At 46.0% G+C, this 17,003-nt stretch overlaps 1 protein-coding gene across 2 annotated transcripts in view; it reads left to right on the forward strand.

Annotated features, from left to right (window-relative positions):
• Nucleotides 1–17,003, forward strand: part of LOC147683421 (chromaffin granule amine transporter-like) — a 343,654-nt gene that overhangs the window by 192,169 nt on the left and 134,482 nt on the right. For both annotated transcript variants that reach the window (XM_086944840.1, XM_086944841.1), the window contains exons 7-9: nucleotides 5,800–5,889; nucleotides 7,886–7,929; nucleotides 11,837–11,897. In XM_086944840.1, the coding sequence (XP_086800966.1) occupies nucleotides 5,800–5,889; nucleotides 7,886–7,929; nucleotides 11,837–11,897 (195 nt within the window). The remainder of the gene's footprint in view (nucleotides 1–5,799; nucleotides 5,890–7,885; nucleotides 7,930–11,836; nucleotides 11,898–17,003) is intronic.

The following is a 17,003-nucleotide window of genomic DNA, read 5'->3' on the forward strand; positions in this document are numbered from 1 at the left end:
GGATCGGGTAGACATAGATTAGCATTGGCCAAGATGCAGCTTCCTAGTGCTGCAGGCGGGATGGGAGCACCCGATTTTAAAGCATACTGTAAAGTCGTTCAACTACAGTGGCTGGCATATTGGCTGGCAGGCCACACTTTATTTGAAATAGGATATTCTCCTGACCATTTAGGCCGTGCAACTCTACAGGTGCTATTATGTCTGGGGGCTAACAAGACGCAGAATCCTCTTTTTCTCCTTCATATAGCGAGCACTATTGGAAGCAGGTTCACAAATTTGGAAAAATACCCTTCCCATATGCCCTGAATATCCCACTCTGTGTCCTACCCTCCAGATGAGGAATAGTATCAATGGCTCGGATAGGGGTTGGGACACAGATGGGTATAGTGACGGTCAGTGATTTCTTCTTAGATGGTAACCTGATGCCCCACTAGGAATTTGTACGCACTAATGCAGTACCAGATACCCTATTTCTCACACAAATGCTGCAATTACCCAATTTTTCTGAAATATTGGCTGATAGATCAAAAGGAACCTCCCACCTTTCAATTATTGAAGTCTATCCGCATAATGGGACATGGCCGCCACCTTGTTAGGTGGTTATACCGAGGGTTGAGGGAACATCTGAATACCCTACTACGGCATCTTAGACAAAAATGGGAAACAGTACTAGTACGAGAATTGAAAGATAGAGAATGGGCCGTACTGTTCGAACACCATAGGCAAGTTTCTCGTAATTGTCAACTGAAAACAATACAACTGTTCATATTACAGAGGGCTTATCTCAACCCGAAGGCACTTCAGAACATGTACCCTACTGCCTCTTCGGGCTGCCCGAATTGGCCTGCTCAGGATGCTGATTTTATTAATATGTTGTGGTCCTGTCCAGTGTCGGGTGGGTTCTGGTTGGAGGTTATTCAGAGTCTATCATCACTAACGGAATACACACCTTGGGACACTATAGAGGCCTGTCTACTGGGCCTTTCCCCTCTCCGCAAGAAGGCAAAGTTGCTATGCTGATTTGCAGGATTAGCCCTGATGCTCGCAAAGAGATTGATTACACAACGCTGGAAATCCCGCACAGCATCACATGAAGGCAAATGGAGGGAGGAAGTTCTCCGATGGGCAGTAGCGGAGAGAGAAGCGCTGCAATGGGAGGAGTATAGGGGACTGAGAATATGACCAATATCCATGGACTAGGCACAACTGATAGAGCTTTTTAAGGCAGACAAAGGAGAGATGTCTGAGGGCTCTCAGAATGCACAGGAAGACTGTGGTGCTGATATTTCATTCATACTCATACAGTAACTTGGATCATTTAGAGTGTCCCTGTTCCCCCACCTCCTTTTCCTCGCTCCTTTTCCTTTCCTCTCTCTCGCCCCTTGTCCTTCCCTATAATATTAGACATGACTACCACATGGTACGAGGCACCTGAAAAGTTGTAATTCAACTGCAGCGGCAACAGTTTTCTTTGTTGAAGGGTTTGTTTATGGGGTGGGTATATGGCGGAAGGGGGGTTTTGGGTACTAATAAGTATAACACTTCGCACAATGTTACAGTTTATTGCCCTATAAATGGATCATGCTCATATTGTTAACATGAATGCAAATAATATGCGTTATTGGAAATGTAAAACATACAGCACGTGAATGAAAATAGATGCAGATGTAAATACTATGTCATAGAAAATGTCTTAAAATGTACAATTGAATATGTGCCTATATTTGAAATATCCGCATTACTCAATAAAGTTTGTGTTAAAAAAGAAAAAGAAAAAAAACAGCCTTAGACCATGAAGACAGAATGGGGGTTGGGAGCACACTGCCTCACAGTCCCAGCACAGTTCGCCCCTCTGCATCCTGGTAAATGCAGTACACAGTTCAAACTTACTTCAAAATTAGCTGTAGTTTTTCACCAAAGTTGGTGCAGACATTGCTGTATATTTCTAGACACGTGTTTCTGGGTTGAGCCTGTCATCAGTAGAGAGCAGCAGTATTAAAGAGCAAAGAAAAACCATCTGGGGTTGCTGGAAATGCTGCCAAGTTCCTCCCAGGTCACAGTACCACTCAAAGGCACATAGGTGCATCTCCAAAGCTCGCCAGCTTACTGGCTCAAGGGAGCCTTTTAAACAGAATGGGGGTTGGGAACACACTGCCTCACAGTCCCAGCACAGTTCGCCCCTTTGCATCCTGGTAAATGCAGTACACAGTTCAAACTTAATTCAAAATTAGCTGTAGTTTTTCACCAAAGTTGGTGCAGACATTGCTATATATCTCTAGACACGTGTTTCTGGGTTGAGACCGTCATCAGTAGAGAGCAGCAGTATTAAAGAGCAAAGAAAAATCATCTGGGGTTCTTGGAAATGCTGCCAAGTTCCTCTCAGGTCACAGTACCACTCACAGGCACACAGGTGCATCTCCAAAGCTCGTCAGCTTGCTGTGCTGGCTCAAGGGAGCCTTTTAAACAGAATCGGGGTTGGGAGCACCCTGCCTCACAGTCCCAGCACAGTTCGCCCATTTGCATCCTGGTAAATGCAGTACATAGTTCAAACTTACTTCAAAATTAGCTGTAGCTTTTCACCAAAGTTGGTGCAGACATTGCTGTATATCTCTATAGACACGTGTTTCTGGGTTGAGACCGTCATCAGTAGAGAGAAGCAGTATTAAAGAGCAAAGAAAAATCATCTGGGGTTGCTGGACATGCTGCCAAGTTCCTCTCAGGTCACAGTACCACTCAAAGGCACACAGGTGCATCTCCAAAGCTCGTGACCTTGCTGGCTCAAGGGAGCCTTTTAAACAGAATGGGGGTTGGGAGCACACTGCCTCACAGTCCCAGCACAGTTCGCCCCTTTCCATCCTGGTAAATGCAGTACACAGTTCAAACTTACTTCAAAATTAGCTGTAGACCATGAAGACACCGCCCTTACCCAAGCAGCAACATTTAAGACTAAAGTCAGGACTAGGACCAGGTCTCAACATTATCAATAACCAAGTCAGGGGGGATCGCCTCAAATCCAGGGGACGTATTGTGCAATAATGTGCAAATTCCCTGAGATACTTTGTCTAATGTGAAAACCACCCTGCCCCTGTTCTTTACAGCTCATGTCCTATCCACTCCGGTTCAGTTGGACCCAAAAATATAGATCCCTTCAAAATGGCCACTCCATTGTTGCTCAGAGATATGATGGCATATTACCGGCCCAGTTCCATTCCCAAAACAGGGCCTGTTTATCACCCTCCAAAAAAGAGAGCTGTTTCTATGCGTACATGCCTGGCATAGTTCCTCCCAAGCATTTTCCCGCAAGATGAATTTATGACTTGCTAAAGCCTTTATGGATGCCAACCGACAAGAGGCAACCAAATCTCTATTTTTTGGAACCTGCTTTAGAGCTTTCTTCAGACAATAGAAGCTCCTTAAACAATCACAATCAAACTATTTAGGATCCTGCAAGCAAGCATTTGTTACAAGAACCGTCAGTAATACTAGTGCTTTCTGAGCAATACTGCAAATGATGACAAAACAGCCCTGTCCAGGGCACCTGGGTCCAAACAAGTGGCTAACATCTGCTCCCATCATGAAAAAAGAGGAGTCTTAAATTGTAACAGCTTCACCTAGGAACATCTGAGTCTCCTGCCTTAATCAACATAATCAACCCTTTTTACCTCATCCCATGGCCTAACAGCAGTTAATCTAACAATAACGAGGGACATGAGGTTGGGATCATTGAAAGGGCTATGTATGATATCAAAGTTAGACACAAGCAAAAACAACGGAGCTGATACAAACTTAATATCTATAATGAATTCACAACAGACTGTTCCCATAATATTTCAGCCGTCGGTATGACTGTACATGCTTTCCAAAAGCAAGGCTTTAAGCACGTACTGTCACATAATCATACAATGATTTTAATACAGCACACATCTAGGATGGGGACTTTATTTTACCAAACAACAGAATAGGACACATTTGTGGCCCAGAAACCTGTGGGCATGATCATCATATGCTTGGAGCAGGTTTAAAGCACTCTTTGGCAAAGCAGTACTTTTTGGCATTATTTCTACCCCATGCACATTATTTTCGAGGGCACTTAGGAAAAGTGTCAAATTTTCTTTGGAGCAGCTCAGTTCCCATTAGATCGGTCTTTAAAACAGACAGTCATAATTGAAGAAAAACTATTAAAACCTGTCTGTTCAGGTTATTTCCACCCAGGTGCCATTTTTAATGAACCGTTTGCTCACTACAAATGGCCAGGCTCAAATGTACCACATAGGTTTCCCATTTGACACTCATATTTTGGACAAAGTATTTTAGGATGCACCACAGGAATCCAGCAATTTCTTTGTAGATCCTCCACATTCCAGAAGGTGTAACAGGTGCTTCTAAAAAACCTTCTTTTAGTGAGCTGGCACTAAAGGTCAGCAGCCCCACTCTGACAACTATTCCACCTCCACTGTAAGTGTGTATAGCAGACAAGTGACAGAACTTGGGTTTTGGTGTTGGAGAGCAACATACTGTGTTTTGATTTGGAGTACATAAGCAAAGCCCCATTCCATGGGGACAGAACCTTGGATCTGGATTTGAATTAAGGATGTAGGTCTTATATTATGAAAATGTCTTTCTTTATAGCTATTATTACAATCAACATGCCTACAAAATTGAACATAAGCACATAAACAACTTTGCAGATTACTATAAAGCCATGACTTTGTTCACTGTCACACCAACGTAAAGGCTTGTAAAGATGGTTACAGTCTCGTTGACAACAATGTCATCATATCTATGGTGAACAGGGCAAACTAAGGTATAGTATGATCCAGAGGCGAAAGGGGTGTGAGCTATGTTCACTTGAAATAGAAGAGGAAATGGTATAGATATGGGTGCAGTAAATAATGAAGTGCACTCAGCGGTTTTATGGAAGGGGCAAGGCTTCTATATTCTGTGTGATCAAAGTCATACTCTATTTCAATCGAATTACAAGGATGAGTGATAAAAAATGTACTGTATCAATCAAGTTGTGAGCAGTGTTGAAATATTTAATTTGATTAATTTGACGCCCATTCACATTTAATTCGAAATTCCATTATGTTGCAAATTACGCTTTTAGAGTGAAATGTGATTGCTGGGATCGCACATGCTTTTTTCACTTGTGGGCATGCATTGTATTAAAAAGCTGTGCAAGATACTGGTATAAGACTGGGTTGAGCACAAAATATCTCTCGGTGATACATTTCCTACACAAACTAGTCTCCCGCGGATGAAAGCTCCACCTAATAGCCTAATTCAGATTTTTGAAAAATTTCATAAATGTTGCAGAAAATGAAATCTATAAATTTCGTGAATATTACCAGCATCATTCAAATTTCACCCAGGCCAAGTACTGCCTACTCCTTTCTCCCAAAATTTGATAAAGTTTGTATGTTTTAGATGCATGAAGGAGACTTTGACATTCTTTGAAAGGCTCTTTGTTGGTATCACGGAGAACAAAGTCAGAAATCTAACAATCCGCAAATATTTGTATATGTTTCTAGTGAGATGTTACACACCAATCAGATGCTTATAATCAACTGAGAATGTATTCAGCACAGTTGATACTAAAATAAGCCAGTTTGTCAGGACCCAGATTATCTGCTTATATATGAGTCTTTCATTTCAATCAGACATTTCTACAAACCTCACAGCATGGTTACCTCGGCATGTTTGTTTGCACCTATAATCATGCTGTGGTTCTGAAAGTGTGTATGTAAATAGCGTTCTTTATGCTGGCCTGCACATCACTGAGTTCTGTTGTTCTTGCAGTGGGTGCGCCCTTCGGAAGTGTGATGTACTCCTTTGTTGGAAAATCCTCCCCCTTTCTGATTCTGGCATTCCTAGCACTATTGGATGGAGGTGAGTAGATGCCATGGTAGGAGTAACTAAGTCTCTCTACACCACCCAGGCAAGGCCTAGGCCATTAAGTGATTAAAGAACATGGCACCAACAAACCTTGAATGTATAACACTGAAGTGTGTGAGATTATCTTGAACTCAATAAATCATAATTCATTTATTCGGCGAAATCGCAATAAAAACACATAAATATGACATCTGCTTTGCATAATTGAATACATGGAAACTTGCGATTCCTTAAATGCAAATCAAGAACCACTTGAGAATAGCGATTTCGCTAATAGGGGGACGCAAATTACCATGAAGAATTTGCAAAAACGTAGAAAAATGCAATCTTGTGCATTTTCCAAAGTGTGTGCGCAAGATATGTGCACAGATCAATTTCAGGGGTGCAACAGGGTGTCCTTTTGACACCCTTGCACCCTGAAATTGCATTCCAATAGGAGTGAATTGGAAGCCATTTCTTATTTGCGACTCGCAAATAAGGAATGTGTAGGAATTACTATTTTTATAGCGATTCCTACATGCTTAGGCTTTTGCGAGTCCTTAATTGCGATTCCTTAATTATCGCAATTAAGGACTCCCACAATCCTACCTTGATACATGTGCCTGATGGTGATTGAAGCAAACCTAGAAACTGCATCAATAGTTCTCTGAAGCTGCAGGTGTCTCAGCTTAATTAAATAACCCCAATGTAATTCGTCATCAAAGGTAACACCAGGGTTTAAAATATTTGACCCTATCAATCTTGACCGCCCCATTTTATGAGTTTTGACCTCAGTGTTTGGCGGGCCGCAGCCCATAATGAAAGATTTGGACATATTAACATTTAAATCTAAAACATTCCTGAATCTGGCAAAACAATCCAGCGGGGTCTATAATCCATTGGCTTTCTCGCAATAAGAACCGCATCATGCACATACAAGAGGACTAGGATTGCGCGCCTTGCAATTTGTGGCATATCCTCGCCATTTCGTACTAAAAAGTTCTAAATTAAGTAAGACAAGGAAAGGGACCAAGATGCACTCCTGGCAAACACCCCAAGTAAATTTAATTGGGGAAGTGCAATCCCACCTTGGACTCGTTTAGAGTATGAGGGCAGCATGCCAAGTCAGAAAAGGCTATGTCCTCCACTTTCATGCTGGAGGATTGCCTGCCATCTAAAGAGATCCCCACTAGCCAGGCAAGAAATCATGATGAGTAGCTTTGGAGAGCAGACAGAGATCCAGGGGACCACTGCATGCTCTCCTTGATGTAAATACTTTCTAAAATAGAACCTGTCCCTTTTAAAGGACACAGGTTGCTTTTTTAAACAAATGTTTCTCATTTGGGAATTTGAATGCAGAGATGCAGGTCTGCTGTCCTGTGTAGGCCACCTTCCCTGAGTTTGTATTCAGTTGAAGGGTTTCACAAATAAAGTACTGCCTAATTAAAATTCACTGGGCCGTCCAACATTTCTGAGGGGATATTATGAAGTAGAGCAAAGATTTCCAAAGGTTTTGAGTCAGGTTTGCACTATGTCACAAGAGTTCTCACACTGGCACTAGGCAGCACAAAGTGTGTCAGAGCATGAACTGTGCCATTTCTTTGAATATATGGTGCTTGCCGCTCTGTGGCGTGCCACTTGTTAGTAAATCTGGACCTATGTCTTGTTAGTACATAAGTTGAATTGCAAAATGATAAACAGGTCGCAAAATGTTGGTGCAAAATTGGCACCCACTATTTGATACATGCTTGAATATATGCTAGTCACTTAATTGCTTGCTTTATTTATTGCTGTTATCTCACCCATGTTGTTCATTATTAACAACATTTAATCCAATAAAAAATAAATTATTGATTTATCAGTGGATAGACTAAAGTACTAATAAGGGATATCGAACCATCCCAAATGCCCAAGAGGCAACTAGCATAAGGAACATGGGACACAATTAGAAGTTTTGGAATGCCATGCAAGCAAACTTTTTTTTACTAACATCATATGTTTCTTCTCACAGCTCTGCAGCTCTGCATCTTAAGGCCTTCCAAGATTTCACCAGAAGTAAGTGTCAATTGTATTGTAAAATGTATTTTGCACTTACTGCCCTAATGTAGAATGCTAAATTGCTTGCACACTACACGGTGCAGGGTGTGTTGTTGGAAGGGTGTTGCCATTGCTTTGAACCTAAATGGGTAGTGTTTTCATGTCTTAGCGTGATGACCACATGGTGTGGTTATTCTGTTATGGGGTAGAACTCTTAGCAGTTTGATGAACGAGGGAGTGGGAGACAGGCATGCCGTTTATGCTTTGCAATGTGCTAGCAGCCTTGATGAGCTCGGCAGGTTCCTTAATGGTTTTCTTTATCTTCAGAGTCATCTATGCTGGTTACCACACTGGGTTTTTCGTTCTGAGATTTGATGGTTTTCAGCAGGCGTAGGTGGAAGGGAGATGGTAGGAGATCTACCATGTAAGACGGCTACTGTTATCACTGTTATAATTGACTTTTTGGGTCATCAAGAAACAATCATTGTATGTGTTAGATTTGGGGGTCTCTAGTTGGCACAGGTAGGTACTTGTGACAAATAGGGATCCTTGCCTCTAGTCAGGATAAGGGGATTGCACTCCTAAATAACCCCTGCTCATCCCCTTGGTAGCTTGGCACGAGCAGACAGGCTTATCTAAAAGGCAGTGTGTAAAGCATTTGTGACCACATACAATAACCCAGTGACAACACTACAGATGGACACCAAACAAGGTTTTGTACCAAAAATAGGTAGACTTTATATAGAGTTACCATAAGACCATAAATAACAAAAATACACAATATTGTTACTTTAAGATGGTAGATTTATCTTGGTTAAGTTCAGTTCTTAAGATACAACACTTTGCAATGTACCTTAGGTTGCATTGCGCTTCCACGACAAGCAATGTCGCAGCGAGGGAAATGCGGCAAAGTTCATGTACAAAGAAATAAAGACGTGAAGATCTTCCAGATGCGGCACGCTTCTCCGGGGATGCGAGAAGTTCTCAGTTTGATGCGTGGACTGCAGCGGCAACAACCTTGATTCAGCGATGCGATAGCAACAGCTCCAACTGCAACAATCTTCTCCATCGATGCGTGAAGCTTCCGAGCAATGCGACTACATCAGTGGCGACATCCATGACGCGACGGCAGCATCTCCGACGGTGACACGCTTCTCGGGGATGCGAGGAGCTTTTCATCGAAGCGGTCAGTGCGACAGTTCCAGCGGCGACACCCTCCCAGGGAGTGACGACGGCAGGCACAGCAACGGCAGCACGCTCCGACCTCGTTGCAAAATTCTTCTCTCGATGCGGTGTAATGCGACAGCTACAGCGGTGACACCCTCCTTCGGAGTTGCGACGGCACCAGCAGCGACGGCAACACGCTTCCTCTTCGTTGCGGCACGCTTCTCTCGATGAAGCGCAGTGTGAGACTTCCAGCGGCGACACCCTCCTTGGGAGTTGCGACGGCAGGCCCAGTGACGGTGACACGCTTCTTCCTCGATGAGCCACGCTTCCAGCTCCTTGTGACACACAGTTCTTCAGAAGGCTCAAAACAGCAGCAGGCCCCTCCAAAGTAGCTCTGGGGAGCTGGGGGTTGAAGTCTGTTGTCCCTGAGACTTCAGCAGGAGGCAAGCTCTATTCCAAGCCCTTGGAGATCCTTCACAAGTTGAAAGCAAAGTACACAAAGTACCTTTCTCCTTCATTTTGCAGTAAGGCAAACACTGCAGGCCAATCCCCCAAGCAGCACTTCAGCTTGGGAATATTCTCTCTTCAGTTTCTTCAGATTCCTCTCCTAGGTAAAGGTTTCTTCTTGTAGTCCAAAGTGATCTAATTTCATGGGATCAGGATCCCAATATTTATACCCCAAAATCCGTTGTTCTCTGAGGGGAGAGGGGCCTTTGCCCAGTCCAAACCAGTTCTGAAGCACTCTGTTTACCAGATTTCTCCTTCCCTTTCACAGTTCAGGGCAGAAACATCAGACGCCCCTCAGGTGCTGGTGAAGCCAGCATTGTGGAAAGCAAGTACAGTCCTGGAGCACTTTGTTTACAGGACTCCCTCTCTTCTTTCAATGTGCAGGGCAGAGACATCAGCCCCTCTCCAGGAGGTGGAGCCAGCATTGTGGAAGGCAGGAACAGCCCTATTCAAGGTTCAGGTGCAACTCCTCCCTCCAATCTAGATGCAGATCTCTCTATTTACCACTGAGCTGACTCATCCTGTCTCTTGGAATCCCCCAGCCCTGTCACTCACAAAACCAGACAAAGGAATACACAACCTAGCAGAGGCAGGCTTGAAAGGTTAGACAAGCAAATACCTACTTTTTAAAAGTGGTATTTGCAAACACAGAATGTTAAAACCGACTTCACTAAAAAAATGTCTTTTATCATTCTGAGTTCAGGCATTCCAAACTCGAATTTCTACCATGTTCTCTGAGTCAGTTAGGATTATAAACTGTAATAATTCTACAGCCCATTCTGGCCTATGGAGAACAGGTAGCCTTGCAATAGTGAAAAACGAAAATGGCTGTAATTCATTATTTAGGGCATGCCACACACACCAGGGCATGTCCTACCTTATTCTTACAATGCAAACTGACCTTGGGCCTCCCATAGGGGTGACTTAAATGAAGAAAAGGGAAGGTTTAGGGACTGGCAAGTGGGTGCACTTGCCCAGTCAGTATGACAGTACCAGACTGCGCACAGGCTCTGCAATGGCAGGCCTTAGACACATTTTACAAGGCTGCTTCTGTAGGTGGCACAACCAGTGCTGCAAGCCCACCAGCAGCATTTGGATTTACATGCCCTGGACACACTCAGTGCACTATACTAGGGTCTGGCAAGTAAACCAAATAGCCAAACATGGAACCACTGATTAATATATCAATTTACAATAGGGATCACTCACACTGTGGCACTGGACAGCAGTGGCACAGTGCCCAAAGCATCTAACACCAGCAAAAATACATGAGGCAACAGCAAAAATGGAAGGGAAACCCACGCCAATGGTGCGAGGTCTAACAGTATGTAGTTAGTCGGCACCGGAAGTGGCGTCCTTGTGTTTGCTCTATTTTAGATTCATCTGATGGACAGTGGTGTGTAGCAGATTTCTTAGCTTAATCTGAAACTATAACTCTTCATTCCTGTTCAACATCTGATAAATGTCTTCTGTGCACCAGGCACAGCAGTAGCATGCACTGGCTAATACCATTCCATCTGAAGCCCTACCACTCCCCCACTTCATCATTCACTATAACTGAACATCTTCTTCAACTCCCCCCATATTTTCTCAGCGCAGTGTCCCATCCTGAATGTCACATTCGCACTCCACTTTCCGCTATTTTCTTGTCAGTGAATTTCCTGGTGGCCAAGGAACCCAAGCTGGTGCTGCAGAGAAGCGTGGCCAGATCAGTATTATAGAGGCTGGTAAAATTAGGCAAGCCCAGGTGGGACAGAGAGTTTCTGACAGAATTGGATTTGAGGAAGGCCACACAATGAATAGATTGCAGTCTGATTCTGCATGTTGCGGTAAGTCAGTTTTTTTACTGTGTGCCATGGAAAGATCAGGTTGGTACAGCAAGAAAGCAAAGATCAAAGGGGTGGAAACTGATAGAACAAGTTGTTTCGAAGCATAGTGCCGCTCCTAAGAGACCAGAGTGCATCATGGGAATTTATCATATTTGTCATATACGTTCATACGTTCTAGAGAGAGCAAGATGCTACTGCAGCAGCATTGGACAGTGAGGCAATGCTAGTAGTGCATCTAGGGAAGGTTTATTTTGGTCATACCCTTTGAGAAAAGGCTAGTCGGTACTGTGATAGCAGTGCCAGATTGGTACTGCATGCGGTTGGATGCTGTTGGAACTGCGGGGAAACAATTGCTGGGGAATAAGGTCAGTTTGGCATTGAAGAGCTTTGTTGTAATAACTGCATATCATTTTTCTTTCAAGAGTGCAAAAGGTGCAGCGCTTTTCACCCTGCTTCGAGATCCATACATTCTGGCTGCTGCAGGTAAGATTACACCATTTCTTTATGTCTAGGTTCTTTCTAATCGTGTCACCATGCTCTTCTTTCGTGTCCCATTCTAACTGTCAACGTCTACTCAGTCCCCTTAATCTCTATAAAAGTTCCCTTGAATGGCATAGAAAAAGTACTTCATTTCAAGTCATATTCAATATTTATCTGCAAATACATGTGAGGCAAAAGCTCAATTCGTGGTCTGAAGGTTTGCAAAAAAAAGTATCCAATGTTGCATTAATGACTCGATTTTGGATTGAGCTTTCACCTCAAAATTGAATTGAGTTGTACTTATTGTATTTGTTTTTTTTAAACTTTCACGATGATGTAGTAACGTAAGACACGGTCTAGTGTCTCAGTTTCATGTATTCACACTAAACACCCACCCACCACCAGGCGTCATAGATCAGATGACCCTGGCCAATAAAAGGGGCTGAGCGCACGTGCTCAGGGCCTATTACCTAACCCTCACTCTGGTGTCCGTGTCTGATTATTCAGATTAGCCTAATGAGGGCCTAGCGCCCCTCACCAAAACCTTACATTGGCAACAAGGCGGAGCTGTGCCCTGCGTGCTACAGCTACCAGAGAAAATTTGTGGGGAAAGGGGAGAGAGCTGCAGGGCGACGTCGCCCCCCCTCCCCGCAGGAATGGCGCCGGCCACTGACATGCCCGCGGGGCGTGTGGCGAGCCCCGGGCCTGAAGGACAATGATGAGGAGGTGACCGGGAGCCCACCCTGCACCTCTCAGGGCTTCCGAGACCCGCCCTGCTGTGGCAGTGCCATGAAGGATAGAGCGGGCTGACCGGAGCCCACCTGCATCGGCCGCGACTGTGCCCACCTGTGCTCAAGCCTTTGCGGAGCCCTCCCGCATGAGAAGAGTGGCCCGTTGGCTGAAGGTGAGCTTGCAGTGGTGAAAGCGGAGCCCACCCAGGACAGTCACAAGAGTACTAATGGCGTCCACCTGCTAGCGCCGCCCGGAACACTACAAAGCGGAGCCCACCCGCTACAAACATTTACTGTGCCCCAAAAGAGCAAGCGACGCTGAATACTGCCCCCTTTAATGAGGCAAGACCAGTGGAGCCCACCCGCGGCCTGCCTGCAGCGTCCACTGTCCCCCGCCGCGCAGCGTGTATGATGTGAGATTGCGGCGGCGGGGTGAATGAACTAGGGAGAGAAGTGCCCGCAGCGTGTGGAGAGCTGCCGGGCGAGAGAGCATTGCAAGCGGAGCCCACCCACTGTGGCCGGAGGAAAAGTTATGGCGACCACCAGTTAGCGCCACCAAGAAATGCCCAGCAGTCGGAGCCCACCCGCGTGGCAGTTGAGGCAGACAGGAATGCGTGCAAGTGCCCACCTCGCAGGGATAGAAGCGGCGGCGGCGATAGCCCCCTGCCCCGGGCAGCGCGTGAATGAAGAAGCTGCTGTGGGGAGAGGGAGGGTGAGTCCGGAGCAAGGGCAGAGGGCTTGCCACCCTGAGAGAGGCCAGCAGCAGTGCAGATGAGCGAGGGGGTGAGAGGAGCGAAGAGCGCACGCCATCCGTGCCACCCACCCATCGCCACCGAAAGTGAGCACAGGTGCTGTGAGGCTGCTGCCGGCCAGGACCAACACGAAAGGAACTGTGTGGCTGCCTCACTGGAGCATTGACCCCCCCTCCCCCTGCAAGCACCACCGCTAAAGTAGGGGAGATGAGATACTCACCGAGGTAACCCACATCGGGGAGAATGGCCTGCAGCCTGGAGAGAAGTCCGGGTGAGGGGGCGTGAGCGGCAGCCAGCCTGGGAAGGTGCTCACGAACCGGCAAAAGGGAAGAAACTACCGAGGGCAGGGAAAGCAGGCCCAGACGGGCCAGTGGTGCCACCTAGTGGTTGTAGGGCAACGGTGCATCTCAAGTGCAAATGAAAGCAGGAAAGGTTAACCGGAGCAGCCTGCAGTGAAGGCGAAATAAGAGACTGTGTTGCTGCGGTGTCCCCAGCGAGAGTTAACCAGAAGAGAGTCACCCTAGTGGCAGGGGGCTACCTCCAAGGAAAGACAGGGACAGATGTAAGGCACCACAAGCAAAGTACTGACGCACGCAAGCCATGCCGCACTAAGGCACCACAAGCCGAGACTGCCAGGATATACAGTGGCTGCAGAGGCAGCTTCATCTGGTAGTTTGCATGGAGACCCAAACACACAGCAATACACCTAGTGGCGCCAAGCCACAACTTCGACAGAGAAAGTGACAAAGTGCAAAAAAGCACCAGGAGCGCACGAAGGAGAGCGCAAGGACTGACGCTCACAAGCAGTGAACAGGAGCAGGAGACAGAGCAGTGGCACAGACCACCTGACGCACAGGGACAAGCAGAGACCAACTGCAGGAGGACCGGCACCTGATGGCCACAGGTTGCTGTTGCAACCGCAGGGAAGAAACTGCAGCACCACCACCCGAAGATACAGTGGTCCCAAGACGCCCTACCAGGCAAGTGTGACACAGTGAGGAAGCGAGACGACCGCCGACACTGCTCCAGGGTCCCAGAAAGAAAGCAAGCACACCCCGTGAAGTAACGGGAACGACCTGAACACGAAGAAGCAACAAGGAGTGGTGACGTAACCCTCTGCACCTAATGAAGCACAGGAAGAGCGCAGACAAAACTGCGCAAACGCTAAAGCACCGGAATGGAGCGAAGAGCGAGCACACGGAAGATGGCAAAGCGTGAGGACTCACGCAGAAGGTAAAGCCGACCAACCAGATGGTCGCACGAAGAACCCGGACGGTCACACGACGCGAGGCATCCAAGAAGCCGGCCAGCCAGATGGCCGCACCAAAAGCTGACCCACCGGGGGTCACGAAAGGAGGTGACCGAAGCAAGGGTCAACAAACAGTAACATAGCAAGTGTTCCAGCAAGAGAACCGAAGATAGCCTGCCAGCATCGGCAGAGTGGACCGGAAAGAGGTCCAAGAAGTTCGAACGCCAAGACACAGTCCACAGACATGGACAAGCGAACTTCAACAACCACAATTCAACATTCAGAGTAAGGGAGAAGATTGCAATGACCGGTCCAGTCGAAGAAGAGAAGGAGACAGTGTCCGAGAACCAGGACAGAACCAGGGGGATGTCCAATTAACTGGAGCCTCAGGGGGAAAGAAAAAGGATGCAGGCCGCCCCCCACTCAAACCATAATAAACAATAACAGGCCTGTCCCACTGGACACTCATGTTTATATTTTAATATTTCAAGGGTTATGGTGATATAAAAAAATGTTTACCACCAGCCGAGTATCTTCTGGCTATTCACCCCATACGAGTATCAGAAACTAACACGGTGCACACACGGTACATATACAATCTGTCGTGATACCATCACCCACCAAACAATTTTTGTGGAAAAAGTGTGGAGAAGAGAGCGAGCCCCTCACGGAAGAACCGCCAATCGGGTTATCTGACTAGCAGTTGCCAGTGTACCCAATTATCATCATTGGTGACTCACTCTCATAACAGTGGAAAATGAAGACAAACACCAGAAAAAGACCGACAACATGTAACAGTGCTTCTTCTCAACATCAGCCCCACAATCTGCTGACTGTTCATATCATAGCAAGTCGACATACAACCTTGCTATTCTTATGTGCACATATAACACAAAGAAACCCCCTAGTGAGAAAGAAAAGTGAATCTCACACAGTTAAAATAGAAGAGTTCACTGGCCACTCTGAATTTATTCTGGGCTGTGAATCCTTCCAACTTAAAAAATGACTCACACCATGCAAAGTCTCAGATGGGTCATAGTCGCCAACATGTTTCGTTGCACTTATTTTCCGCAACTTCTTCAGGGCAAATGGGGGTTACACACTTCAATTGCCACTTTCTTTCAAAACACACCTGTGATGGTAAAAATGACAAATTTGTAAAGTAAAATAAATTAAATAAAATGAGCCAAGGGTTCAAGACCCTCACATGTCTACTAGCCAGATCAAAGTATGGTACATGGTTGTGATACTCAAAGCAATCCGTCACATAATCACCTGGGGTTAGCGTCTCTCACGCATACCTGCTACCCCTCTTGGTCGGTATGGCCGTGTCCTCGAGGATCACGTGTTACTTCCGAAAACCCACTACCGTCGGGTGTTCTGCACACAGAATCAAAAACATGGACCAAATTCAAACAGTGTCTCGCTACATTGCTTTTTACCCCGTCCCTATCGAAAGTGACGCCATACAATCAATCACCCAGATGTAAGACTAAAATTGAATACTGGACACTAAGTCCTCTGAGTGCACCAGTATCCGCCAGGTTTCAGCGATACATCTCCCTGCTTGGATAATGGTTCGATAACTTTACCGATCAGATGGAACTACTCACCCACGTTGGATCACCGGCACTTCTTACTCTCAACCGCGCCCAGTCCGGGCTCTGGAAGCAGAATAACAAGGGTCGCGTGATGACGTACGAAGCGTTGCGTGTCACATGGCACTGGTGCGCATACCACGGCGGCCATCTCACAGTGTATTTAATTTCACATGTAACTAATGGACCGATCAGACTATTCCTCGTATGTCTCATATTTGTTCACAGCAGTTGTGGTGACAAGGATCACTTGTCTTGGCTTTTCCCACTTTGGTCCAAGGCAACTCTTCCGGGTGTGTTTCTTTAATACCACCCAATCACCTGGTCTCAGTTTATGTGCTGGAGTTGTAGGCCATTCGACAGCAGTCTCTCCAATCTGGTGAGAGATAGAACGCACTTGGTCACCCAGCTGCTTGCAGTATTCTAGCACCAAATCATCAGAAATACTTAGCAGTTTGTGTCCAGGTACCCATGCCTGTCGCATCACTCTTCCCATTAGTACTTCATGGGGGCTCAGGCCTGTTTTTCGGTTCGGAATACTTCTTAAACTCATCAGCACAAGGGGCAAAGCTTCTATCCAGTTCATTTTGGTGGAATCACATACTTTCGCAAGTCTGGATTTGATAGTGCCATTTACTTGTCCGACTATTCCAGAAGCCTCTGGATGGTATGCACAGTGCAACCTTTGCTCCATTTTAAATGCTGTACAGAGTTCCTTGAGAATTTCGTTAGAAAAATGCCCACCTCTGTCCGTTTCAATTGTCTCTGGAATTCCAAAC

The sequence above is a fragment of the Lissotriton vulgaris genome, chromosome 11 (genome assembly GCF_964263255.1).
Source record: "Lissotriton vulgaris chromosome 11, aLisVul1.2, whole genome shotgun sequence".
NCBI lineage: Eukaryota > Metazoa > Chordata > Amphibia > Caudata > Salamandridae > Lissotriton > Lissotriton vulgaris.